The 27525-nt window shown below is 34.9% G+C and overlaps 3 protein-coding genes and 1 long non-coding RNA gene across 7 annotated transcripts in view; 2 read left to right on the forward strand and 2 right to left on the reverse strand.

Moving 5' to 3' along the window:
- LOC104722220 (probable xyloglucan glycosyltransferase 12) lies at positions 6161 to 9122 on the forward strand. Its single transcript, XM_010440361.2, has 5 exons — positions 6161 to 7078; positions 7155 to 7463; positions 7559 to 7849; positions 7947 to 8060; positions 8146 to 9122. Exons 1-5 carry the CDS (start codon positions 6323 to 6325, stop codon positions 8767 to 8769), a joined length of 2094 nt encoding a protein of 697 aa, XP_010438663.1. The 5' UTR covers positions 6161 to 6322; the 3' UTR covers positions 8770 to 9122.
- On the reverse strand, positions 13469 to 15438 carry LOC104750759 (zinc finger BED domain-containing protein RICESLEEPER 2-like). Its single transcript, XM_010472608.1, has 6 exons — positions 15044 to 15438; positions 14865 to 14932; positions 14714 to 14785; positions 14211 to 14657; positions 13556 to 14123; positions 13469 to 13487 (listed from the first exon to the last, which is right to left on the reverse strand). Exons 1-6 carry the CDS (start codon positions 15436 to 15438, stop codon positions 13469 to 13471), a joined length of 1569 nt encoding a protein of 522 aa, XP_010470910.1.
- Positions 18720 to 20921, reverse strand: LOC104722229. 2 transcript variants are annotated; one of them, XR_757164.2, is made up of 7 exons: positions 20552 to 20921; positions 20301 to 20372; positions 20044 to 20216; positions 19890 to 19937; positions 19542 to 19777; positions 19202 to 19319; positions 18720 to 19089 (listed from the first exon to the last, which is right to left on the reverse strand). It is a non-coding gene; the product is annotated as an uncharacterized LOC104722229 (long non-coding RNA). The 2 variants fall into 2 exon arrangements; XR_757161.2 differs by having other exon boundaries at positions 20044 to 20202; positions 20552 to 20919.
- Positions 23990 to 27525, forward strand: part of LOC104707147 (U3 small nucleolar RNA-associated protein 4) — a 6819-nt gene continuing 3283 nt past the window's right edge. The window contains exons 1-9 of one of the 3 annotated variants that reach the window (XM_019234758.1): positions 23990 to 24253; positions 24407 to 24550; positions 24639 to 24731; positions 25693 to 25909; positions 26005 to 26068; positions 26171 to 26284; positions 26366 to 26528; positions 26793 to 26934; positions 27114 to 27158. In XM_019234758.1, coding sequence (XP_019090303.1) covers positions 24095 to 24253; positions 24407 to 24550; positions 24639 to 24731; positions 25693 to 25909; positions 26005 to 26068; positions 26171 to 26284; positions 26366 to 26528; positions 26793 to 26934; positions 27114 to 27158 — 1141 coding nt within the window. In that variant the 5' untranslated portion in view covers positions 23990 to 24094. Of the gene's footprint in view, positions 24254 to 24406; positions 24551 to 24638; positions 24732 to 24985; positions 25215 to 25367; positions 25512 to 25599; positions 25910 to 26004; positions 26069 to 26170; positions 26285 to 26365; positions 26529 to 26792; positions 26935 to 27113; positions 27159 to 27525 lie in introns of those variants that run through there. The other 2 variants (XM_019234763.1, XM_019234759.1) reach the window with 2 other exon arrangements.

A 27525-nucleotide genomic window follows, 5' to 3' on the forward strand; every position in this document is an offset into this window, starting at 1 on the left:
CCCCCCCCCCCATTTTCTCTCATATGCGGAAGAATTTTTTGATATGTCACTGACAGCTTACAGAGATAGTGACTATGGTGGCTGCAAAAATATTCAGCGTTTTACAATAGGGTTTTGTACCTTCATTGGACCAAATATCATCTCTTGGTCTGCTAAGAGATAGTCTGCAGTAACTAATTCTTCCACATAAGCAGAATACAGAGCACTAACAGCATTGGCTCATGAAATACAGTGGCTTTCCTTCTTGCGTTGTGGTCTTGGCAACCAAAGTCGACACTAATAAGATGTGACAATCTCTCTACAATTTATCTCAGTTCCAATCCAGCTCTTCATAATCGATCCAAACACTTTGACACAGATTATCACTACATTCATGAACAAGTGGCTTTGGGTCTCATCGAAACTATACATGTTCCGACGTATCTTCAACTGGCAGATATCTTCATGAAGTCCTTGCCACGGCGAGACTTCGAACATCTCTGACTCAAATTCGGAGTAGCTGAGCCACCCACTCTAATTTTGCGGGAGGGTGTGAGCAATACAAGTCCATTACAACATCGAACCCAATTGAAGAAGTCAGGCTCAGTTGAGAAATCCACTACAGAGTTGAGGTAGAAGGCAAAAGTTATACCTGCAAAAGAAGAGAGGTTAACTACACATCGGCTTCTTGTTCAAAACTGATTTGATTCTCTCTCATCTTTTTGTGATGAGTAAGCGTATACAGCTGTTTAGTTCTAGACTGTTCCATTGTTGTATATAAACTCCAGTAACCTCATTTGTAAAAATTTATCTGAGCTAATATTAAAACCCAAGTTTTGTCATTTTATCTTGTTTCCTCACGAAAGTCCAGTAAAAAGATCATGATATATAAAATTTATAGTGATCAATAGAATCCATAACGATGCACTAACATGAGACCCAATTTGTTTGAGGCATTAAAGCATATTTAAGTTTTGTTAAGGAAAATATATAAGGGAACATTTTGCATGGTCAACTGAAGACATATGTTTAGAATAAAATTTTTGAAGCCATTACCCATGCACTGAATGTCGATCTAGACGTTCAAACCGATCAAACAAAATAAGAAAAAACTCAGACAAAACCTAAATTAGCATCGACAACCACAACAAAGGCAAAACGAAAATGTTGCAATTGGTTCAAACTAATGTCAATATTTTCTGGAACAAATATATACATTTTAAAAAAATCAGTGAGTAAGCTATTCGACTATATATATATATATATATATATAGTCATTTTAACAAAATTAGTCGACTGTTAAAAACTCAAATCATTGTCTCATTATAAAATAAATAAAATACGAAATCTATTTCAGTTGATATTAAATCTTGATAAAGTATAATTAAAGTCAAATAATAAATAAATGAAGAGATACTAACATGGGAAGCATAATATATCTAGTAATGTTTGCACGTTTTTTAGGTAGCAAAATTGTTGGTCAATCGCACCGTCATCCTCAAGTATTTCTCAAATTTTAAAAAACTTGTTGACATTTACGTAGGTATTAACTCTTCCACAAATATCCAATGTATATATGCCATATACATAATTTAAACTATAAATATTTGAATTATTTTAATGTACGATATGGCATATCAAAGTTCCTTCTCTCCTAAACTAATGTAAAAGACGGCCATATACAAGTCCAAACGTGGCCAACCACGAACACTCACCGACAATAGTTAGGGGCTATTCTACAAACTCAAAACAACGATAATCCTTTCACAAGATGCCACGAGAGAGTAATGAAGTTTTCATAATTAGAACTTTTAAAACAAAATTTCATGTCGTGTTTCCGTATTTCTATTCTTTTATATCTTCATTTGGTTCATTTTCGTTTTCGATTTTCTGTTACTCGTTTTACTATCCTAATTTTTCATTTAAATTGTCAAATAGTATTTCAATAATGATGAGGTAATAAAATCATATGTTAGTTCTGAATATCTATTATTAATTCTAATGTTAATCTTAGTATTTATAAACTAAGAACTTTTATTCTGGTCTATAAAGAAATAATACTAATCATTGATTAATCTTAATTGTTTGTATATTGTATGATATATATGTCTCATACCACTATTTTAGAGAACCTTAATTAAAATTTAGCTACTCTTTTAATTACTAAATTAGGTATAGTACTAAATAATTTTAGTTCGAGAGATACTGATTAATTACTTTGGTGGCGGCATATTTAGTAACTTACGTTTAGTCTTGTTTTTAATTAGACTACCTAATCATAACCACAAAATTTAGTAAATGCAGTCACGGAACTTATTAGTGCGGTCTGAAAACTATGGTGGAATTCAAATAAATGACATAGAAGTCTACACTAGTTAAAGTAACATAACTTTGAAAAGAAAAAAAAGTAACATAACTTATGCATAAGTAAAACAGACAGAGGGAGGGGTCAAGGTTTCGAAACTTAGAGAACATTAAAACTACACTATTGGTGAAACAGTTATGGCGGCTAATAAAAAATCCAGATTCACTTTTTGCTAAGGTGTTAACACTACAAAAATAGGGACAAAAATAAGAGTGTTTTACATCAATTATTTTTAATATATGTATTACTTATAAATGATGTAAAAAACTTTTGCATTACTTAGATAAATGATTTTTAATGTATTAATGCAAATAATTTACATCAATTAGTTGATAACCGATGTCAATATACAAAACTTTTACATCGATTATTGTAACTGATATGACTATGTGTCATTTAAAAAAATGATGTTAATGCATCAATTTATTTAAGTGATATTATTATTATCTCGATTAAAATAATGATGTAAATTATTTATAACTGATGCTGTAATTAATATAATTATTTAATAAATTAATAATTTTAAATTAATAAATAATTGTTTAAATATATTCTCGAATTATTATTTTGTTTGTTATTATTTTAAATATATAGCAAGATATTTCTCCCAAAATCACTGGTTGTAATATCTAGTAAAATTTTATCAAAATTTTACAAAATTCATCACATGAACAATAAACCTTCGTTTACAACCAAAAAAAAAAAGAATCACAACTGGGTTTCAGTTTCTTCTTTCTGTTCCATGCTTCTTGCTTCATTAATTTTTTTTGTTCTTCTTCACAACTTCAATTCTTCTTCCATGTCATCTCTCTGCCATTTCTGGAATAAAGATCTTACTTTGATTATGACTTGAGGTCCCTTGAATCATCCTCAAAAGTTTAGTTTAAAATAAAAAAGAGATTAATTGTTTAGAAATTTATAGAATGTTTTGGTCATAATCAGAATAGCCATTTGCAAGTATATTCAACATAAAGTGAAAGAGTACCTTTATTTTATGTTTCTCCAAACTGTGTAGGAAAACACACAATACCAAATGATCATAGCAGATTTATGAGAGTGAAAGGAGAATTCTATTTTAATATAACATATTGCTTTAAATTAGGTAGATAGATTTTAGGAAATTAATATTATCAAATAAGGAAATGATTGTGTTTGGTTGTAAGGATTGTAGAGAATTTAATTGGGACTTGTTTGGATACAAAGATAAAAGAGGATGACACAAAAATGTACTTCAAAAATGTTAAGATAGATTTGAAGATAAAATAGTGGCGTAGAAAAAGGATTGTGAGTAAGGGAAAAAAACTAATTAATTGATTTTGAGTAAAAATCGGAATTAATAATAAATGATAAATCAAATATGATTATTTATTTATGGTAATACTAATAAAAATCTAGCGTTAGCTACAAGAAATTCCATTAATCTTTTAGATAATTAAAATACTTAAAGTTAGTATCATATTAAATTGATGTAAATTTTGTACCATCGTTTTTAAAAGCGATGTCAATAATATTAAGTGAATACATCGGTTATTTTAATTGATGTAAACACATATTTTGTATCAGTTTTTCTAAGTGATGCAAATTAATACAAATTTGTATCAATTTGATTGAACTGACGCTAAACAAGTTAATTAATACATCATTTTATTACATTTGATGTTAAATTATTTATTTTGTGTCATTTACTAAAAATTATTTTAAACCAGTATCATTTATATTGGTGATGCTATTTAATTGATGTAAGACAACCTTTTTTTTGTAGTGTAAGAGTTTATATTATTGGAAATATGATCATTTGTATTCATGAATCAAATCCTACATGCATGATACATGTCTCCTTATAGATGAAGGAATATAATATCGACTAAAACTCTGGTTAAAACAAAGAATTAATCAAAAGGGTGGCTTCAAAGAGTTTTTTTTTTGTCTCTGTGTAGGAGTGACTCTTCGGTACCTAATTCAAACGTTCTTTTTTTTTGAGAATACCAAATTGTACTCCACATTAATAATACTTGAACTTGAATTATACCAATTATATCAAATATTCATAGAACAATAAATATGTGGAGTAGGTAATTAAATGATCTAAAAATATGAGTAATCAGGCAAAATATTTTAAAAATTTATTAGATGAGCTCAAATTACCAAAATTTTTGCCCTTCTTTGAATTGAAGAGGCATTAATATTTTTAGTATTTTCTCGCCTTAAATAGATTTAAATAGTATTTCAATAATTGTTTTCCCTCATATGCTTTCTAAAGATTTATTTTATATATTCTGAAATATTTCTTTGGGAGATATATTATCATCTCACCCACTTTAAAAAAAGCCAGTAAAAACAAAGAAGCCTAATTAAACACGCACATTTCTAAATCTCAATAACAGTAATCTCATTGTCTCAATTATAGTTTACAAAAACACTTTTTGTATTGCTAGTAATGTTAATAAGTAAATAGTTTAGTGTGATATATACATATATTAAATATGTGAAATAGATCTTTGACTAAGAATAAGAAGTATATATTTAAATTAATACTTATCATTTTATTTTATTTAATACTATTTATTTAATTTTTTAATTAATTCTATAATACATTTAAGTTATGATTAACATAAAACTCTAATAGTTTATCTTATTTTTTGTCTCTAAGATTTTTTTTTGGGGGCAAATATTTCTTTTATCTTAACTTTTCAAAATTTCTATATTAAAACATTTTTCTTTATTTCATTTCCTTTTCTTTTTAACCATATGTTTAGGAGCTCATGAGTTGAAACATTTTGTTAGAGTGGACAAAAATCATATTATCCTCAACGATTGTAAACACCTAGACAATATCTTACATTTAGAAATCAACAGAGAAGTCAGGGAGACATTATCGATTTAAAAGGATAAAGACAAGACTAAGAGAATAGTAGTAATGATATGTGTACAAATCATTAAGGATTAATTTACAAAACTGAAAAAAAAAACAAAAAAGCGCCATATTAGGAGGCAAATGTCTAAATGAACGGTGTGGCAAAAGACTTGGTCTTTTCTTTCTTTCTCGTCCACTCATTAGAATTTTAACCACAGTAAAAAACAGCAAAACAAAAATCCATATCCTGAAAATCTATATTTCTACTTTTATTTTCTTCTTCCTTAGGTTTTGTTCTTTTTTGCGGATATTGTTCAAAAATTACGATATTTTCTTTTTGGATTACTATATTTTTTTTCCTGTTTCGTGTGTGATCATTAACTTCTATTATCTTCCCAGTTAATATCACACGCGGAATATCAAAAACCCGAATTGTGTACATTGTACCAAACAACACTGAGGATTAAAGTGCAAGTATTTTTGGAAGAAGAACAAGAACAAGGCCAAGAAAGTTTGGTAAAACAGCTTTTGCAATATTTTGTTGTTTTTGTCCACAAATCCAAAGCAAGTCTTTCGAATTAATCTGATTTGATCCCTTTCCTTATTTTCTAACACCTCTAATTGATCTGACAATCTACAAATTTCCTCAACGTCACCTTTTCTGTTTTATATTCTCTTAAGAACAAAAGAGAATAAAAGAAAAGAAACAAAAAAAAAAACAAATTTGACCATTTGGTGTTGTTCCTCTCAATTTATTCTTCTGGGTTTTTGTATATTCTTCAAACTCTTCTAAAAAAAGAAAAAAAAAAAAAACATGTTGAGCTGTTACCACTTTTTATTTATTTTTTAAAATTTATCTCCTTGTCTCTTTTCTTTTAAATTTTTCTTCAGAGTTTCTCATTTTTCTCACTACAACCAACATTTTCTTTTCTCTCAATATATCTCGGGAACAGAGTTTTTTTTTTTTTTTTTTTGTTCTCTCTTCTTCTCCTTACATCTTCATTGCCCTTTCGTTATTATTACAGTAACACGCGTCTCCTTCAATCTTCTTTGCTGGCAATGAGATCCAATTTATAGCTCTATTCTCTCTTTACTGGTTTTGGTTGATCTAAAGAATCCTAAAAATGGCTCCAAAGTTTGAATGGTGGGCTAAAGGAAACAACAACCGTAAAGGTACACCAGTGGTCGTCAAAATGGAGAACCCTAACAACTGGTCAATGGTGGAACTTGAATCACCTTCCGATGAAGATTTCCTAGTAAGAAGCCGTGAGAAATCGAGAAACAAGAACGCGAGACAGCTCACTTGGGTCCTCCTTCTGAAAGCTCACCGTGCCGCAGGTTGTCTCACTTCACTCGGGTCAGCATTAATCGCTCTAGGCACAGCCGTACGCCGCCGTATCGCCGCCGGCCGTACAGATTCCGAAGTCTCTTCTTCACAGAAAAAAAACCCTGCGAAAAAATCGAAACTTTTCTACTCTTGCTTGAAAGTGTTTCTATGGCTTTCGTTAATCCTTCTGGGTTTCGAGATTGCTGCTTATTTCAAAGGTTGGCACTTTGGAACTTCTAAGCTTCAGCTTCAGTTTATCTTCACTACACCTTTTGGTGTGAAAGGCTTCTTTGATTGGGTTTACACGAGATGGGTTTTGCTTCGTGTTGAGTATCTTGCTCCTCCGCTTCAGTTTCTTGCTAATGGCTGCATCGTCCTCTTCCTTATTCAGAGTCTTGATAGACTCATTCTTTGTCTTGGTTGTTTCTGGATCCGTTTCAAGAAGATTAAACCGGTTCTTAAACCGGATGCTATCTCTGATCTTGAATCTGGTGATAATGCTTGTTTTCTCCCTATGGTTCTTGTTCAAATCCCTATGTGTAACGAGAAAGAGGTAATTTATATCAGTACTAACTTGGTTTTTGTTTCCTCTGTGGATTTTTTTTTAACCCAAGTTTTGGTTTTTACAGGTTTATCAGCAATCAATTGCGGCTGTGTGTAATCTAGACTGGCCAAAAACGAAGATTTTGATTCAGATTTTGGATGATTCCGATGATCCAACAACGCAGAGTTTGATCAAAGAAGAGGTTCATAAATGGCAGGAGCGAGGTGCACGCATTGTGTACCGTCACCGTGTTAACAGAGAAGGTTACAAAGCTGGTAATCTCAAGTCTGCTATGAACTGTAGTTATGTCAAAGACTACGAATTCGTTGCCATTTTCGACGCTGATTTTCAACCTCTACCTGATTTCCTCAAAAAGACAATTCCTCATTTCAAGGTAAAGTTCTAAAATTTGGGAGGTGAAATTTTGATTAAAAAAAAAAAAAAAGAGGTTATGTACTAAAAAGAACGTGTGTTTTGATTTTATAACAGGACAATGAGGAACTAGGATTGGTTCAGGCAAGATGGTCGTTTGTGAATAAAGAAGAGAACTTGTTGACAAGATTACAGAACATTAACTTGGCTTTCCACTTTGAGGTTGAACAGCAAGTGAACAGTGTGTTTTTGAATTTCTTTGGATTCAATGGCACTGCTGGTGTGTGGAGGATCAAGGCTTTGGAAGACTCTGGTGGTTGGCTCGAGAGAACCACTGTTGAGGATATGGACATTGCTGTTCGTGCTCACCTTCATGGATGGAAATTCATTTTCCTAAACGATGTTGAGGTATTGTAGCAACTAGCAAGAACCATGTTAGTTGTTATTACTAAACTGTTTGTTTGATTCTTGGCTGATGTCATAAAACTGTGTGTCTCTTTCTCAGTGCCAATGTGAATTACCTGAATCCTATGAAGCTTACAGAAAACAGCAACACAGATGGCATTCAGGACCTATGCAACTATTTCGTCTTTGTTTGCCCGCTGTCATTAAATCAAAGGTATGCCAAACGGACTTGTTTCTGTATTTTATGTTGTAATACTTGTGTGGTTTCTGATGCCTTTGTGTTTGTGTGTGTGTTGCAGATAAGCATAGGCAAGAAGTTCAATTTGATATTCCTCTTCTTCCTCCTGAGGAAGCTAATCTTGCCCTTCTACTCATTCACCCTCTTTTGTATAATCCTGCCAATGACTATGTTTGTGCCCGAAGCTGAGCTTCCCGCTTGGGTTGTTTGCTACATACCTGCCACAATGTCGTTCCTCAACATTCTTCCCGCTCCAAAATCATTTCCATTTATCGTCCCGTACCTTCTCTTTGAGAACACAATGTCTGTCACCAAGTTCAACGCAATGGTCTCGGGTCTTTTTCAGCTAGGAAGTGCATATGAATGGGTTGTTACAAAAAAATCAGGACGATCATCTGAAGGAGATCTAGCTGCTTTGGTTGAAAAAGATGGAAAGAAAACGAAGCATCAGAGAGGTGTGTCTGCACCCGAAACAGAAGCTGAGAAAAATGCTGAAAAGACAAAGAAGAAGAAGAAGAAGCACAATAGGATATATATGAAAGAGCTGTCACTAGCGTTTCTGTTACTTACGGCAGCAACTCGGAGTCTTTTATCGGCACAAGGAATCCATTTTTACTTCCTATTGTTTCAAGGAATATCTTTCTTACTGGTGGGTCTAGATCTAATTGGAGAACAAGTTGAATGACACTCAAAGAGACCGAAGTAGTGCTTGTAGAGAGAACGTTGTAGAAGACAGGACATGGAGAAGAAAAAAAAAAGAAAAAGACTAAGGAAAGGGTCTGGACCCAAAAGAATACAATACATCACTGAACATAGATTGGTTTCACAAAAGGAAGGACATGGATTGGATTAACTCTGTTGGTAATATGTAAGGTTTTAACTTTTCTCTCTTTTGGGTTTGGCCACAGTTGTTTATTCTTTCGTTTTATGGGGACAATTCTTTTGTAAGAAAGTCTTGTTCAACTGAGAAAGCACATTATTTTAGCTCTAAAGAGACTCATGTTACCTTAATGTAACTCGGGAAAATTAAAGACTAAACATTTTACACCACAAGAATATTGGCTTTTGATAGCATCAGAATAACGCTATCTAACGATACCATAGCGTTTTGACTAACGCTGTATTTGCGTCCGTCGTAGATCTGTATATAATAGCGTTTATTTGTCTGTAATTAAACATTATATAATAGCAATTTTTATGTGCTATTGTATATTCAATTATTCATAGATATAGAGATCTGAATTTAAAATTTAAATTTTGTTAGATTATAAAATTTGTAATTTAATTTATAAAGTTAAAATTAATCAATAAAATTAATTATAGTAATTTACCATTTTTATCTAAATATTATTTACTCAATGTCGAACAAAAAAAATTAAAACTTAAAATTGAAACAGAAAACCACTAAGTTGTCATCGTTTTCTATTTTCTTCTCCATCGTCTCCATCTTTATTTTTTTTCTTTGCATTCAACTATCTCACCCAGTCTTGTTGTTGGCATCTTCAACCCCACAACCCATCTCATACCTTGATTTTCATATCTGAAACAGTCAAGATCTCCAAGAAAACAAAATGAGAATAGAGAAGAAGTTCTAATAGATTAAAGCTTGAATTGAGATAAATTGGAATAAACTTTAAGATCTGAATCAATTTTAAATCAAAGTTCAAAGAATAGTTCAATTTAAGCTAAAATGAAACACAAATTTGAAGCTAAAACCTGAACAAACGGAAAAACATCAATGAAAAAAACAACTTAATTTCATAAAGAATCCAAGGCCAAACTAGTATAAAGATTAAACCCTAACCTCTTATATGACTTCACCTCAACTAGATTTGTCACTTTCTTCCCGATACGTTGTCTCAATCCTCACCATATCGTTTTTCGTTCATCAGTTGTCGTCATAGATTCCTCCCTTTCCACCGTCGAGAAGTCTCAGATCCAATGCTCCAACGAAAAAGCTCTTATTTTTCGTTCCCAATTATCAATCTATGAGAACATCAATTCCTTCAAAGATCAAAACACAAAGACATCTTTAGCATCATCGTAGCTCAATTAAATCAAACAACAAAAAAAACCCAACACTAAAAATCTCAAAATCATAAGATTTTTGAATGAAAAGCATAAATTGATGAACCCTAAAAGAAAGTCTCAACAGACTCAAATGCTAACATGTGGAAGCGGCGACAGATCTGGGAGACGGGATGGTGGCGACGCCAACGAGGACGAAGTAGATCCCTTGAAAACTTCATAGAATCAACAAAACATCTCTGGTCACATCTTATTTGAATACTCCGGCGGTAGAGATTGACCGGCGACGAGATCTAGGGGTTCATGATTTTTGGTGGAGAAGAGGAAGATGACTCAGTTAGGTTCGATGGAGTAGAGAGGAAGATTATTCATCTAGTTATGAATCTGGGAAGGGTTTTGATGAGTATCCATAGATGGACAGAAGTAGTAGAAATTAAAAAAGCTTGATAAGTGAAACAATGGAGGGAGAGAAAACGAAAGTGAGAGGGAGAATGAAATTTTCAATTTTGGTAGCCGCGTCCTTTTTTCACTAAGTTATAAGCGGACAAATTAATTAGGTTTTTCGCATCAATCAAAGATAGCGTCTCATTTTTGACAAACGCTATAAAAAACTGATGAGTATGGTGTTGACTGGTTCTCCCACTACCTCCCGCAAATGCAGCGTTTGCTGCTGGTAGCGGTTGCTAACGATTGGAACCAATCACATAAAACGCTCTCAATCGCTCCTAATCGCTCCCAATCGCTTCAAACCACTGAATTCCAAAAGCTGCTTCCCGCAAGCGTTTGCGTTTGCGGGCGATTGCGGTTGGAATTTTTTTTTTTTTCGTAAAAACCTTAAAAGAAATCAATGATAATAAATTTTTTTTTTGTTATATCTTCTATCTAACCATTTTACTCATTAAAGATGGGAGAAAATGAAATACGGATACGATTGCAGAGATTATAAAATAAACAATTAGAAGAAATAATATTTCTGCTGTCAAAAAAAATAATAATAATAATATTCCAATTAACAATAATCTAGAAAACTTGATGTAAATTTAATGGCACATCGTACATAAGTTCAAAAAAATCTAAATAAATATAATATTTCATCAGAAATTTAAGAAAATAAGATTATTTGTGAAAATTATTAAAACAAATCACCAGTGACTCTTCTCAGCTCTCACTTGACCATTCCTACCGATGCAACTACTGACCCACGATCTAAGATAAAAGAGAAAAGATCTACGATCTAAAGCATATATTTTGTCATTTATCAAATTACTTGATTAAATTTTTGGTGTAAAGCCAAATGCATAAAGGAATAAGTATTTCAATATGAAATTTATTTGTTTTTTGAGTAATTATTTTAGTATGTTTTAATAAATTTTAATTATAAATCAAGTTTAATAAAAATTTGGTGTTTTAAACATTTATATATTATATCACATTTATTATGTTCCAACCGCTGGTCAACCAGTCGTAAACCTCCCGCAAACGCACCAATTTTAAACCGCTAAACCAGTCGTTCAAAACGCTTAATAACGCTTGAAACCGCAATCGCCCGCTTCCGCAATCTCCTGCAACCGCATGTCAACCATAGCAAAACACCATCAAACGCTATATTTTAGTGCTATCAATACCTCAATTTCTTGTAGTGTTACATTTACAATGTACAGACAACTTCCCTTGCTTCTGTAAAGTGTGGAGAGAAAGGCCATGTATATTATATATAGTGAAGAACTCACACAACAAAGTTCAAAAGTTTTGGGGACACTGGTGTAATGGAACCAAAAAAGATATACAAAAACAGGAAAAGAAACTTATGGTTTTAGTTTGGTGTGATATTTGCAAGTTGATATTCTGCATTTTACATAATGCCAATATTGGGAAGACAAATGTGTGAATTGATGTGTCTATCTAACCCCGCAAGGCATATTATACAGTGTCAATAAGTGTGACGAAAAACATTGAAAGATGTTTTGGTTATTGTTGTAGATGGTGCATTTTTTTTATGTTAAGGAAGTACGTTACATCCCATATAATCAGGTCTCCCATGTGCACATGTCATTAATCAGTAATAGCTTAAAAGCTCAACAACATTTGTATCAAGTTATTCTTATGCCGTAGATATTCTAATTAACAATAAATGTTATCTAAGAGCTGCATGTAATAATAATCCACCTCTTGTGTACTATAGGAGCTCAACCGTAATACCATGCACTTTTAGCCTTTATCCAATTCATTATTTATTATCAAGAAATTACTTAATTCCTTTCAGTTTAAAAAATTCTTTCCAATTAAACAAATTTTATTAGTCCATTTAATTTCGATTTAAAATTGTAAATTCACATTAACTGTATTGTGATTAGAGTAGATTCGAGTTTAAATTGTTGATCCGAAGTCAATTTTGAATCCGAGTGCACTCACACTGGGACTTTTGATTAGGCCTGCGAATTCGATTTATTCGGTTAATTCGGGTCGGTTTATTCGGTTATTGGATTATTTGGAATCTGAAAACTCTAACGAATCTAACTGACTAATCGATCGGTTTGGTTCAGTTCGGACACGGTTATTTCGGTTTGGAGATTCGGTTATTTCGGTTTTTAGTTAGCCTTGTCAATAAACCAACAATATCGAACAAACACAACAACAACTAAATAGAATATGATTCATGACATTTAACTTCTTAAGATAGCATACAAGTCATGTTTACAAAAAATAACAAGTTCAAGTGTTCATCAGTCAATCCTACTTCTCTTATACATAAAGAGACTATGGGAGACAATTTACAAAAAAACCACACTTACAAAAGTCTCCATGAAGGTCACAAAGATATTAGGAGACAATTGCCAAAAGTTAAGTCAATTGCCAAAAGTTAATAGAGAGAATGAGAATTGACAATATACCAATGATCCTTTCCTCTTACCTCTAGGCATTTGGTATATTATCATTCTCTACTTACTTCATTCCAAAAAATAGTTAACTGTTATGAGTTTTTTTATGCAAAAGACGTAGAGAAAGAGAGACAACCTTTTACTATCATTATTTGGTTCTAGTCTCCCTTGTTCTTCTCTAGATCACGGATCCGCAATCGGATGAGTCGCATTCTGTGTAGCTGCACAAGGAAAATGTTGCAAAATTAGTCATTAATCCACAAAAAAGTAATGAAAAAGGTAAGAATTAAGAGAAATGGGTTACCTAAGGACTCATGAAACTGCAATTCTTCAAACATCTGAACTAAGCTTGCTAATTTCTCTGCTTGAATGGTATTCCTCAGCCACTGTTGGGTGCAAACCAACGACTCGACCATAAAAGGTGACATAGAACTGCGATACGGGTCCAAGATCCGACCACTTGTGCTAAATGCGGATTCAGAAGCAACCGAAGACACTTGAACAGCAAGGATATCTCTAGCTCGCTCAGATAAAACTAGGAATTTAGAACTATTTCGCCCCCACCAAGATAGAACATCAAAGTCCAATCCCAAAGCAGTTGGAGTCCTTGGCACTGGTTTCTCCAACAAGTAAATATCTAGCTCACTGCTACATTCTTCATTTGTGCATTCAGCCACCATCTCAGAGTACAGCGTATCCATCCTCTCATAACCATCCTCATCCGACAAATCATACAGATCACTTGCTGGTACTCCAACATCAACTACGACTCCACCAGTAGTTGGTACAACTTGTTCACTTACGCTCAACTTCATCACATACTCTGCATACATCTTCTTCATCACACCCTTAATTGATGATCTTAGATGAGTACTTTCGACACTGTCTTTTCCATAAAGCTTGTCGAAGCAAAGACCAGCAAACTGCATCTTGTTTCTGGGATCAAACACACTTGCGATGATGACAAGCGGATTCATGTTTAGGAGACCATCCCAATATTTTTCAAACTTACTCCTCATCATCGTCGCCTCTGTCTTTAGCAGCACATCACCATTGGTGCTTAGATTGATAAGATTCCTCTCAATGGTCACAATCTCATTATAACAAATAGTAGAGGTCACTGATTTGCTGGCTGAGAAAGAAAAAGTGCAGTTGAAAAAGATCTTCAAGAACTTAACTAACCTCTGCACTTGATCTCAATCAGCAAAAGTAGGAGGACCAACACGCTTCTGCCCTGGGAATTCAGCTTCATCACCATTCTCCTCACTATTCTCTTCAGTCTCCATGAAGTAGTCGTTATACAACTTGTCTTCAGTCAACATCTTCTCAAATGCAACCCGGAACTTGTTTGCGGCTGTCAGCATTAGATAGGTTGAATTCCACCTAGTAGCAACATCGAGACACAAACTACCTCTACCTACGTTTCCTGTGTCGACCCTCAACAGAAATGATTTCAACCGATCACCTGATGATCTCACATACTTAATCGCATTTCTGATGGACACTATACTCCTTTTTGCTTTGGATAAACCATCCCTCACTATCAAGTTGAGGACATGCGCACAGCACCGCATATGAAGATAATCACCATTACTAACTAAAGCATCAGGTCCTCTCATGATCAAAGCATCAGTGAATACCCTTAGAGCCTTGTTACTGTGAAGACCTTCTCAATTCCCCATTCTTCAAGACAGGCTACCAAGTGCTCAGCAATTGTATCACCTTTGTGATCTGTCACTGGCTTGAAACTGATGATCCTCTTCTGCAACTTCCAATCTCTGTCAATCCAGTGAGCTGTTACCACCATGTAGCTACAAGAAGTCGTGGGAGCTACCCATATATCGGTTGTCATAGACACTCTGCTTCTCCTTACCAAACAGCTCCTTCAAAGATCCTTTCTCTCTCAGAAACATACTGTATATATCTAATGTGGATGTCTTCCTGCAATGGACCGTATACATGGGAAGCATGTTGCTGCAAAATCTCCTAAAACCCTCGGACTCCAAAAATGCAAACGGCAGCTCATTAAGAACGATCATCTCATTCACATACCTTCTGAACAAAGCTTGATCATACTTGATTGCAGTCATTACACCACTGCTATCACCAGCCAACACACTCTGAGTACCACTCTCTAGATGCATCTTGTACAACTTACACCTACTAATGTGATTCTTCATTGCACTTGTTCCATGAATCACTGTGTCACATCCTAGAGGTTGACCACAATACCGACAGTTGGTGAGGGCCTGATCATGTGCTTGCTGAATAAAATGCTCCCAAACCGGAGATCTATGAGCTGGCTTTTTCCTCGGTTGAGACGGTACAGTAGAAGTTGTAGCCTGAGTTTGTCTTCTCTTCCCACCAACTGGAGAAGCTGTCGGACCATCATCAATCTCTTCTCGTAGAACCGGGTCAATGTTCTCTTCCCCAGAATCATGAGACATCTGTTAAAAACAACAAGTGAAAAAGATCAATCCAAGTCTAAGGACTAACACTAACAGTATAAACAAAAGCAAAGATCAGTCCAAAGCAAAGAATGAAACCAAACCCAACACATACTTAGTTCTTTCTATAACTATCGGACATCAAAAGCAAAGAATGAAACCAAACCCAACACATACTTAGACACAAACCAAACCCAAGACATCAAAACATTAGACATCAAAACAAGAACAAGAGCTAATGTTTCTATAACTATCGGACATCAAAAGCAAAGAATGAAACCAAACCCAACACATACTTAGACACAAACCAAACCCAAGACATCAAAACATTAGACATCAAAACAAGAACAAGAGCTAATGTTTCTATAACTATCGGACATCAAAAGCAAAGAATGAAACCAAACCCAACACATACTTAGACACAAACCAAACCCAAGACATCAAAACATTAGACATCAAAACAAGAACAAGAGCTAATGTTTCTATAACTATCGGACATCAAAAGCAAAGAATGAAACCAAACCCAACACATACTTAGACACAAACCAAACCCAAGACATCAAAACATTAGACATCAAAACAAGAACAAGAGCTAATGTTTCTATAACTATCGGACATCAAAAGCAAAGAATGAAACCAAACCCAACACATACTTAGACACAAACCAAACCCAAGACATCAAAACATTAGACATCAAAACAAGAACAAGAGCTAATGTTTCTATAACTATCGGACATCAAAAGCAAAGAATGAAACCAAACCCAACACATACTTAGACACAAACCAAACCCAAGACATCAAAACATTAGACATCAAAACAAGAACAAGAGCTAATGTTTCTATAACTATCGGACATCAAAAGCAAAGAATGAAACCAAACCCAACACATACTTAGACACAAACCAAACCCAAGACATCAAAACATTAGACATCAAAACAAGAACAAGAGCTAATGTTTCTATAACTATCGGACATCAAAAGCAAAGAATGAAACCAAACCCAACACATACTTAGTTCTAACAAGTAACAACACATACTTAGTTCTACTTCTAACTATAACTATCAGACATCAAAAGCAAAGAATGAAACCAAGAACAACAAATCCTAGAGCTATACAACGAATCAAAGACGGACAACAATAAAATTCTATTACACGATGCTTTAGAACAAAAGGATTAAGACAAAAGAACTTACACTGAAGATTAAACACAAGGTTGATCGGGACAACACATGATCGGATCAGAAACTCGAGAATCTCTTTCTCTGTCGCCGCTAAGAGGAAGAGTTTAGATAGATTAGGTTTAGGGTTAGAACTAATAAACTAAACCGGTGTATTAGCTTATATACCTAGGGTTAAATTTCGGGTTTTCGTCGGTTTTGTCTCTCCGAACTGAAATTCTTTGAAAACCATTCCGATCGGAATCAAAAAACAAATATAACCGAACCGAATTGTCCGAATCTCGGTTCGATTCGGTTCGGACAATTCGGTTTGGTTTGGATTCCCAAGCCTACTTTTGATCATAGAAAAATGCACTTGGATCAAGCTCATTTAGAAGATGCTCGATCGAGACCTTCCATTTAGACCGTCCCCAATGTTATATACCTGTGAGTTCAACCTTGATCTAATTGCTTCTGTGAACTCTCGGACTTCATAGGATAACATAAGACTTCCAAAAAAATAGAAAAGTCAGCTCAAATTCTTTAGGGAGTGTTCACACCAAGAAAACCCACATGAACGAAGACTTTTTTAACCACGTTCAAACTAGGCCAAGCCGTACTAACATTGTAAAACACTAAATGCACGTGGCTTTATTATGAAAAGAAAGAACTCCAAGGTGTCCTCTAGCAGCCCATAAGTTTCCATTTTCTCCTAGACATAGGCTCCTCTCCTTCTTCCTTGTTTCTCACACTTTTTTTTATCAATAAACTTTGAGTTTTCTTTCAAGCAATTTCCTTAGAGTTTTGGTTACTGGCTTTGTCGGTTTCGTTAAGTATTGTGCGCGTCCCTTTATTTAAGAATCGATTGAGCCATGTCTTTCTGTTGTGTGGAATACCCCTACGAAAGCCATGCCCAGCCTCATTTGTCTTGGTCTCATCACACCCAAGCCAGATTCCACCTCTACCTTTCAATTCACCCATTTTCCAAGTCTCTTCAAGCCTGAAATCATTGATAAATAACCCATACTATTTTTGGATGCTTGATTTTTTAAAAATACTTATAAATAACAAAATGAATCACAATATTTTTTTTTTATAATGTCTAGGTAATAACTAAATTTTTCAAGTCTAATTGACTAACTTCAATAAAATTCCCTAGATCACTTTTATACTTATTAGGAAACATGTGCATCCAACCCAAAACCAATAGGTAATAAATGGAGTGGTCTATGATCCTTATATATTACCCCAAGGAATAAATCCCAACCGATATGGGATTCTAATAGGCATTCTCGAGATGTGGGTGGGATACAGTCCAACAGGAAACTGTCCAAGCCCAACATCTCGAAAATACAACAACACATGCCACTTATATGGGCCACATAGGTGAGAAACTATTTATTTGTGGAAAATTGTTTGTTGGACCTAAGCATAGAGTATGATATTATATTAAGAAACATGGACTTGATTAATTTCTTAATCAAATTTTACAACGTTGTTTCAAATAAAATTAATATGTGCATGACACAGAATAAAACCTTATGTCTATATTGTTTCTAGAAAAATACTTAGGTTGAACCTTTGTATTCACTCCCTCCCCTCTCAACCAATCAAAATGTTCTATCTAATATTTTATTTAAAAATAAATCAAAATAAAATTGAAAAACAAAACAAATTAAAGAAACATATTTTGTATACTTTTATTTAAAGAAAGTTAAATATTGGCTTGGTTTAGATTTTACAATTAAACAAGTTCATATATCGATTTGGGTTTATAAATAAGAATTAGGGTTTAGACTTTATAATTAAAACGAAATTATATGTCGGTTTGGGTTAATAAATAAGATGGTTAGGGTTTAGATTTCATAATTAGAATAAAATTATATGTCGGTTTGGGTTTACAAATGAGATGGTTAGGGTTTATATTTTACAATTAGAACGAAATTATATGTTGGTTTGGGTTTACAAATGAGATGGTTAAGGTTTAGATTTTACAATTAGAACAAAATTATATGACGGTTTGGGTTTACAAATGAGATGGTTAGGGTTAAGATTTTACAATTAGAACAAAATTATATGTCGGTTTAGGTTTACAAATGAGATGGTTAGGGTTTAGATTTTACAATTAGAACAAAATTATATATCGGTTAGAGTTTATAAAACAGCGGTTTAAGTTTCTAATTTTATAATAATGTATACAGATTTTATTTCTTTATTTTATAAAGGGATGAATGAAACCTAGAAATGTCAAACGGGCATGCCCGCGCCCAAACAGGCTGACCGCGATGGTCCCGTCTTTTCAGTGATCCACCGCGGACAGGTCCGCTGCGGGCAGCGGGCGACCTATCAGTGCCCATGCCCGCTCCGCTTATCTTTGCGGACTAACGGGCATGCCTGCGGGCATCTTCTTCTTCTCCTCCACCCAGCTCCGTACGATCGTTACGAGCAAGAAAACAAGAAGCAAAAGGATTCCCTCATTCCATTAGAAAACAGCTACAACAATAGGGTAAAGAAAACAAGAAGCAAAAGGATAGCATTACGAGCAAGAAAAACAAAAGAGCAAAACAATTGGATATAGAAGAAGAAAATGACAGGTTAATAATACCTTATAGAAAAAGGGCCTTTAGCAGCCAAGATAGGAGAACTAATATGCAATTCTTTAACTGTAACAACAGTAGAACAGTCAATACCCCAGTTTGGCTCACTAGATGCATCGTCATCACCTACATAAAAAACCATTTTATAAACAAATCGATATTAGAGATTATAAAAACATGACAAATTCAAACCCAATCACTCGTATAAGATTTTAGAATGCAATATAGTTTGCTTCAAACATAAGCTTTGCCGCAACCTCACCAGAAAGATTCAATACATACAGTTAAGAAACAAGGTCAGTCAGAAAGATACTAAGTCCACAACCACTAACAGATAGTCAGTATTACCTCTTCTTCTTCAATAGCATCTTCCCCCATGCCCCATGAAACACCATCAGCCATGGATGCTTATTGTCTTCCTACTTAGCAAATAGCAACTTATATGTCTTTGCCTCACATCGAGGAAAAAAGATGATTCATGGAACATGTCTCTCAGTCTCAACCGTTTTATGAAAACGTTGGTTGTCATAAACCTCTGCTGCAGCTGCAAGTGCATCCATGCTGTTATGTATATGAACATTTCCCTAAAACAAACAAAGATAACTGAGTATGCAGCGGGTGCTTAATCAACAAGAGAAATGTAACAGCTTCCTCCCATGAAGTCGTTATGCAGGAGCAAATAGAAAACTCCATTACCTTGACTGGAAGCTTAGGCGGCTTATTAAGAACTATAATAGCAGAGTCCTGCAGTAGATAGAAAAGTAAGGTCAAAACTTGTATATAAGATCAACCAAAAGAGACCAGTGTAAAACATTAGCAAATCCAGAAGAGTTTCTCAAACGGAAGTTACCTTGAACCTGACAAGTCTTTGAAGATATGCGATTTCATCTGCGTTTGGATACAAGGTTCCACTTGGTATAGTGTCATATCTCTTAGAAATCCTCATCTCAGCGATTGACACAGGCAACCAAATTTTATCTCCTAATTGCATTACCTCGTTATGCTTTATCTGCAGATAAACGTCTACAATGCTATCACTGTTCTTAAACCCAATCCACAAGAATGATCACACCAACAAAAAAAAAAAAGAACAGAGATCAATTATACATTTCTCATGGGTCTAGCTCCATCTTCTTTCTCTCTTGAAGCATCCCAACGACCTCGAAACACCATTTGAACCTACCACAAAGGAATAATCCATATAAAATAATTAACAGAACAAAGAGTTGAAGACCACAAAATTTCAAAAAACCAACCCAATCAAGTAACTTACAACAAATCTAAATTAATGAACTAATGAATCATCAAAACCTGAATCTCGGCTAAATTACAACAAAAAAAAAAACAGACAAAAGTACCTGTCGTGGCTACAAGATAGCTCTTCTTACACTCATGGCGGCAATTTTTTGGCTTGCAACGGCTTAGACTCATGGTAGCAATTCACGTCAATTGATATGCCATCTCTTGATCATTGGTTCATTTCGTACCGTTCTTCACTCAACTTCATAAGAAAAATCTCCCAATTCATGGAGAATTCAAGATGAATTGACACAGGTTGGAAGAACCGGAGAAGACAAAAGATTCTTTAGACCACCCGCAAACCCGTGGTCGCAAACGGACAAAACCGCCTGACCCGCAAACCAAACGGGTCGAGTCCGCGAAACCCGCTCTTTTTTAGGCATCAATTTAAAGGTCCAAGTCCGCCCTGCTAAATGACATATCGGGCATGGCCCGCAGACTTTAGACCCGTTTGACATCTCTAGGTGAACCAAGTATGTCTTTTGGTTCTATATAATTAATACTATATCACTTTTATTTATGATTAATTTCCTAATTAAATTTTACAACGTCATTTTAAATAAATTAATCCGTGCTTGACACGGAATAAACCTAATTTCTATATTGTTTCTATTATTAAGAAAAAAAATTCTTAACTACAACTTTTTTTTGGGTATCTTGATAACCTTAAAACAAATAAATCATCATCTTATACAAAACAAAAAATGAGGAGTATGAATTTCAAAATAATAAGAGCATCTTTATAGGGGGAACTATTTTAGGTGTTCTTAGAGTAAAAATATTATGAAAATAATGTAAGATCAGTAGTTAAGATCTTTTGTTAAAAAGTTAGTTATTGGGAGAACGTGTTTAAGATCATAAGATTTAATAATATAATATTCTTAAACATATTACAATTATAAAAACTTATAAAATAACATTAAATTGCAAACTTATAAAACTTTTGCTAAAATTCAAAATACAATACCAAATTTTTATGAAACAACAAAAACATTAAAGATAAAAAAAAAACATATTACTTAATTAAAGCACACAAACATTTTATTTAATTAATATATAGTTTAATGTCCAAATTTATTTCATATATTCTTAATCAGATCCTCTTTTAATTTGTGAAAAATTGTTTGCAAAAAATTGTATCCATTCACAGCTTGCCACATCAGCTTAGAACTGAGCCAAAATCAGTTCTACATCAAGAACTAAAAAAAGTGTTTAAAACCACTATTCATTATTTTTCTATTTTTTTTTGGGCTAAGAACACCCCTCATGTTCTCCCTATAAGGGCATCTTTATAGGCAAAACAGTTTTTGGTGTTCTTAGATTAAATATATTAGAAAAATAATCTAAGATCAGTAGTTAAGATCTTTTGCTAAAAAATTAGTTATAGGGAGAACATGTATAAGATCTTAAAATTTAATAATATAATATTATTAAACATATTACAATTATAAAATCTAATAAATTTGGTATATAATATTAGAATTAAACTTATTACAATTATATAATATTCTTAATTATATTCTTAAACTTACAAACTTATAAATTATAAAAGAACATTTAAAACTGTGCTTTGTAGCTATGCTTTGTAGTCACGGAGTGCGTTCTCAAACAATTTCAAGGACCTCTTTGAGTGAGCATCAGCGACTGCTTTCATGGCATCCAGGTCAGGGCCAACGTACTGGAGTCCAGCCTTTGAGGAGATTATTCCTGCAACATCATCAATGAGAAGTGAAGTTTGCTCTCCAGCAAGTCAATGTCGACCAGAAGGAGCTTATCATCTAATCTCCTAACCTCTTTAACCAAAGTACTCAACAGCGCCAAAGCTTCAAGGTCCTCTAAAACTTGGTACAGTATGGAAATAGCCTCAGAGCTGTTGGCTTCTTGAGCCAGAGAAATCGTCTCTGTGGTAGCAGGATATGTAACCATTGTGGTGGTTTTTGTGCAAACTCAAATCCCTGCAACATTAAGCGCCATAGATATGTTAAAATATTTATCTGATCAGACTTATTCCTACTATGTAGATTCACATCATTACAAAAAAAACGAACAAAAGGTATTGATACAATAACAATATAATCAGAGTATCACTGTCCTCTGTATATATGATCAAGACAAGCCTAGAGATCTAACACATACAAAGCTAAAACGAGGCAAAAATAAAGCAACACAAGAGCTGAATTACGAAGCTTAGTTCAGTAAGATGTGAATCACAGAGACAAAGTTCAGTAATTTACTAACTATTCAGTTCGAATCATCTACTTATAAGATCCATTCAATTACCTACCAGCATCGGAATCTGATTGTCTCCACTAAGGTAAACTAAATCGAACACAGCTAAACCCTAGAACTATCGAGAAAGAGAGAGAAGAACCAGATTTGATTTTATAAGAAATCCAAACAATACGAATACCAAAAACCCAGAAGTTAATAGATCTGATGACACAATATCGAAGACAAAGAGAAATACACTGAAATTTCATCCCAATTTGAGTAAAAGCAACAGAATAAGCTGCATTCACATCGATTTCAGTGTATTTCACCATCATAGTCAAAGCCAAAACCATCAAACAATAAAACACAATGATCATAGACATCGAGCCAACCAAACCAATAAACCACAGCTTTTAGAATGAGTAAACCCCACAACGACGATAAACACAATAACACAAACAGTGACAATGGAAGTAATAAAATTCAACCAAGAAGTCCTCTTTGTTCCACTCATGGCAATACCATTAGCAACTAAAAGCACAGCAATAGAAACCGGAGCAAGAAGATCAAACCCTTTAGCAAAGGAATCGACTTTAATCCGAAAATAATTAGAATCATTCTTGACCAAACTACCTAGATACGAAGACCATGACCTCCCTAATCCAGCAGCACCAACGATAGCCTCAAGCAATATATTCCCAGCAGCAATAAAGGTTATAAAATCCCCTAATTCAACCCTAAGATAAGAGAAAGAGCTTCCAGCGACAGGAATCTCAACTCCAAACTCAGCATAACAGAGTGAGAGCAAAGCAGAGACACTTTTGGCCGGAATACTAACCTTAGTTGGCGAAGATGTAGAAGTCGAAGCTTCGCCGTTTTCTCTCTTTTCATCGCAAAACCTATATGCGATTTGGAAGAGGAAGAGAAATGAAAAAATTTCTCAGTTGCAAAAAAATTGTTTCCAATCAGAAAACAACACGTCACACAAGAACAACCCAACAACAGTTCTGAAATAAGAACATGTTTTACGATCTTAGCATACTTTTTAATTTTTTTCAAATAAAAAAAACCTAAGAACACCCCTAAAAATATACCGATAAAGATGGCCTAAAGATGGTCCTGTTTTTAATAAATTAAATTCAGACCATTTAAAAAATGGCCTAAAGATGGTCCTGTTTAGGAATATAAAAAATGGAAGGGTTCCGGTCGGGTCGGATCAAGTGCGGGCGACCCGGATCCGTTTTTAATTGCCGCCCCCATAAGGTCCTTAGGTAAAAAACCCTCAAAAACCTAATGCTTCTTTCTTCTTCGCCTCCTCCTCTTCTTCTTCTTCTTCATCTTCATCTCTCATCTCCGTCTCAGGGAGAGTGTTCACTTCCCCTTCAACCGTCATGCTTGAGTACCGTTGCAGCTCCGTTGACTGGAAACCATCTCCGGTGGTAGCCCTAGTTAACAGCGCCGACGACTCTCAAGTCGCCGCGGCTCGCGAGGACGGTTCTCTTGAAATCTGGCTCGTCTCCCCCGGCGCCGTTGGATGGCACTGTCAACTCGTACGTACTCTACGGTTTCCTCTTTGGAAAAACCCTAGTTCTTCTCTTCCGATTTAAGCTATTCTTTTAGCAAAAATCGAATTGGATTCGTGAAGTATGTCGAGTTGATTTGTGTTTTTTTTTTTGGTTTTTTATTTTAATTTCCGGGGTTAGACTATCCATGGCAATCCAAATTCGAGAATCTCGTCTCTTGCGTGGTGCCGTGCTGGTTCTAATGGGCTGCCTTCTGGTCGTCTGTTTTCTTCTAGCATCGATGGCTCCATTTCTGAATGGGATCTTTTCGATTTGAAGCAGAAGGTTTTAACATCTCTCAATGTCTCATACTTCAGGTTCTCTTATTTACAGTGTTTTTTTTTGTCGTATTTAGATTTTTGTTTAAATGCAGATTGTGCTGGAGTCAATTGGAATCTCAATCTGGCAAATGGCGTTGGCTCCGGTTAATCTACCCTCAGTTGATGTAGAAGGTAAAGCTAAAGAGATTGAGAATGGATACTNAAAAATATACCGATAAAGATGGCCTAAAGATGGTCCTGTTTTTAATAAATTAAATTCAGACCATTTAAAAAATGGCCTAAAGATGGTCCTGTTTAGGAATATAAAAAATGGAAGGGTTCCGGTCGGGTCGGATCAAGTGCGGGCGACCCGGATCCGTTTTTAATTGCCGCCCCCATAAGGTCCTTAGGTAAAAAACCCTCAAAAACCTAATGCTTCTTTCTTCTTCGCCTCCTCCTCTTCTTCTTCTTCTTCTTCTTCATCTCTCATCTCCGTCTCAGGGAGAGTGTTCACTTCCCCTTCAACCGTCATGCTTGAGTACCGTTGCAGCTCCGTTGACTGGAAACCATCTCCGGTGGTAGCCCTAGTTAACAGCGCCGACGACTCTCAAGTCGCCGCGGCTCGCGAGGAGGGTTCTCTTGAAATCTGGCTCGTCTCCCCCGGCGCCGTTGGATGGCACTGTCAACTCGTACGTACTCTACGGTTTCCTCTTTGGAAAAACCCTAGTTCTTCTCTTCCGATTTAAGCTATTCTTTTAGCAAAAATCGAATTGGATTCGTGAAGTATGTCGAGTTGATTTGTGTTTTTTTTTTTGGTTTTTTATTTTAATTTCCGGGGTTAGACTATCCATGGCAATCCAAATTCGAGAATCTCGTCTCTTGCGTGGTGCCGTGCTGGTTCTAATGGGCTGCCTTCTGGTCGTCTGTTTTCTTCTAGCATCGATGGCTCCATTTCTGAATGGGATCTTTTCGATTTGAAGCAGAAGGTTTTAACATCTCTCAATGTCTCATACTTCAGGTTCTCTTATTTACAGTGTTTTTTTTTGTCGTATTTAGATTTTTGTTTAAATGCAGATTGTGCTGGAGTCAATTGGAATCTCAATCTGGCAAATGGCGTTGGCTCCGGTTAATCTACCCTCAGTTGATGTAGAAGGTAAAGCTAAAGAGATTGAGAATGGATACTCGAGTGAGAAATCGAATGATGAGGAAGAGAGTGGTGGAAGTGAAGAAGATGATGATTCTGACTCTGATGAGTTTCATGAGCTAGTATCAGAGGATACAGATAGGCTCCTTGCTGCTGCTTGTGATGATGGCTGTGTGAGACTGTACCGTATCTCTGACTTTGACAAGTTAACTTACTATAGATCATTGCCTAGGGTTAGTGGTGAGACATCTTCACCACCCCCTTTCACTATTATTAATAATTTCCATTCTCTATCTTTTTTGTTTACTTAGCTTTATGGAAATGTATCTCTGCAGGACGTGCTTTAAGTGTAACATGGAGTCCAGATGCAAAGAGGATATTTTCCGGTGGCAGTGATGGGTGAGTTTGATAGATTTCATTAAAGATCTATGTTTATATGGATAGGTAGGTGTTAATAAGTTATTCTGAGTAACTTTCTTCTGTGGCAACAATCATTTGTAGGCTGATAAGATGCTGGGACGCAAACTCCTGTCAAGAGGTATACAGAATTACAGTTGGTCTTGGAGGACTGGGAAGTAGTTCTGAGATCTGTGTTTGGTCACTACTTTCTTTGAGGTACATATGATGATAATGTTTGACTTTTAACATTGTTTGCTTTTATATTTCTTGTACTGAGGATATATATTCTTACTCTAGGTGTTCAGTTCTTGTGAGTGGAGACAGTACCGGAACTGTACAATTTTGGGATAGTCAGTTTGGTACCCTTTTGGAATCACACTCTAATCACAAAGGTGATGTCAATACCCTTGCAGCAGCCCCCAGCCATAATCGAGTCTTTTCTGCTGGTGCGGATGGACAGGTAAATGAAATTACTCGAATGCAGTAATTGTTATAGAATAGATTTAACCGATGATTTTTAGAATGTAGTTGATTATGTATCAGATTATCAAGGTTAAATCTATTTTTTTGTTGATTGGAATTATTACTTTTACTAGGAACAAATACTTTGACCAATTGTAGAAATTAGAAATATGTATCAGAAGAGTGCTTTTCTCAAATGTTTCTTATGTTTTTTTATTGCAATGGTTTTCAACATTCTACTTCTCTGATCTCTTATCTGTAGGTTATTCTTTATAAGCTCTCCGGTAGTACTAACAGTTCTCAAGAATTGAAACCTTCTCAGAAATGGGATTATATTGGTTATGTAAAGGCTCATACCCATGACATCAGAGCTCTTACAGTTTCTGTACCAATTAGTCGAGAAGGTAAGAGTCACATTGAGATTATATTATTCAAAATTTTTAGGATGTCCTGTTATATATGCTCTGCAATCAAATTTCTTTTCGGATGCATACTTTAGCCAATAGACACACCCACCCACATATATCTAAAAGCTGGTGGGTCTTTAGTTATTGAATCACTACTAAGTCCCATTATTTTGCAGATCCTTTTCCGGATGATATATTGCCAGATAAAATAAGTCGTAAACATCGCAAAAAGGGAAAGCCAGTTGACTTTACTTATCATAAATGGGCTCATTTGGGTGTCCCGATGCTTATTTCTGCTGGTGATGATGCAAAACTTTTTGCATATTCAATTCAGGAATTTACCAAGTTCTCTCCACATGATATATGCCCTGCGCCTCAGAGAGTACCCATGCAAATGGTACATAATTCGGTGTTCGATAAGACTTCTCTTCTCCTGGCTCAGGGTATTAGTACTTTAGATATTCTTCGACTTAACGTAAGCAGTGATTCTAGTGGACGTGCCTCAACAAAGTCATTGGTTCGTGTTAAGAGTAGAGACTCCAGGAAGATCATATGCAGTGCAATTTCTAACACTGGATCACTTTTTGC

Source organism: Camelina sativa, chromosome 2 (genome assembly GCF_000633955.1).
Source record: "Camelina sativa cultivar DH55 chromosome 2, Cs, whole genome shotgun sequence".
Lineage (NCBI taxonomy): Eukaryota > Viridiplantae > Streptophyta > Magnoliopsida > Brassicales > Brassicaceae > Camelina > Camelina sativa.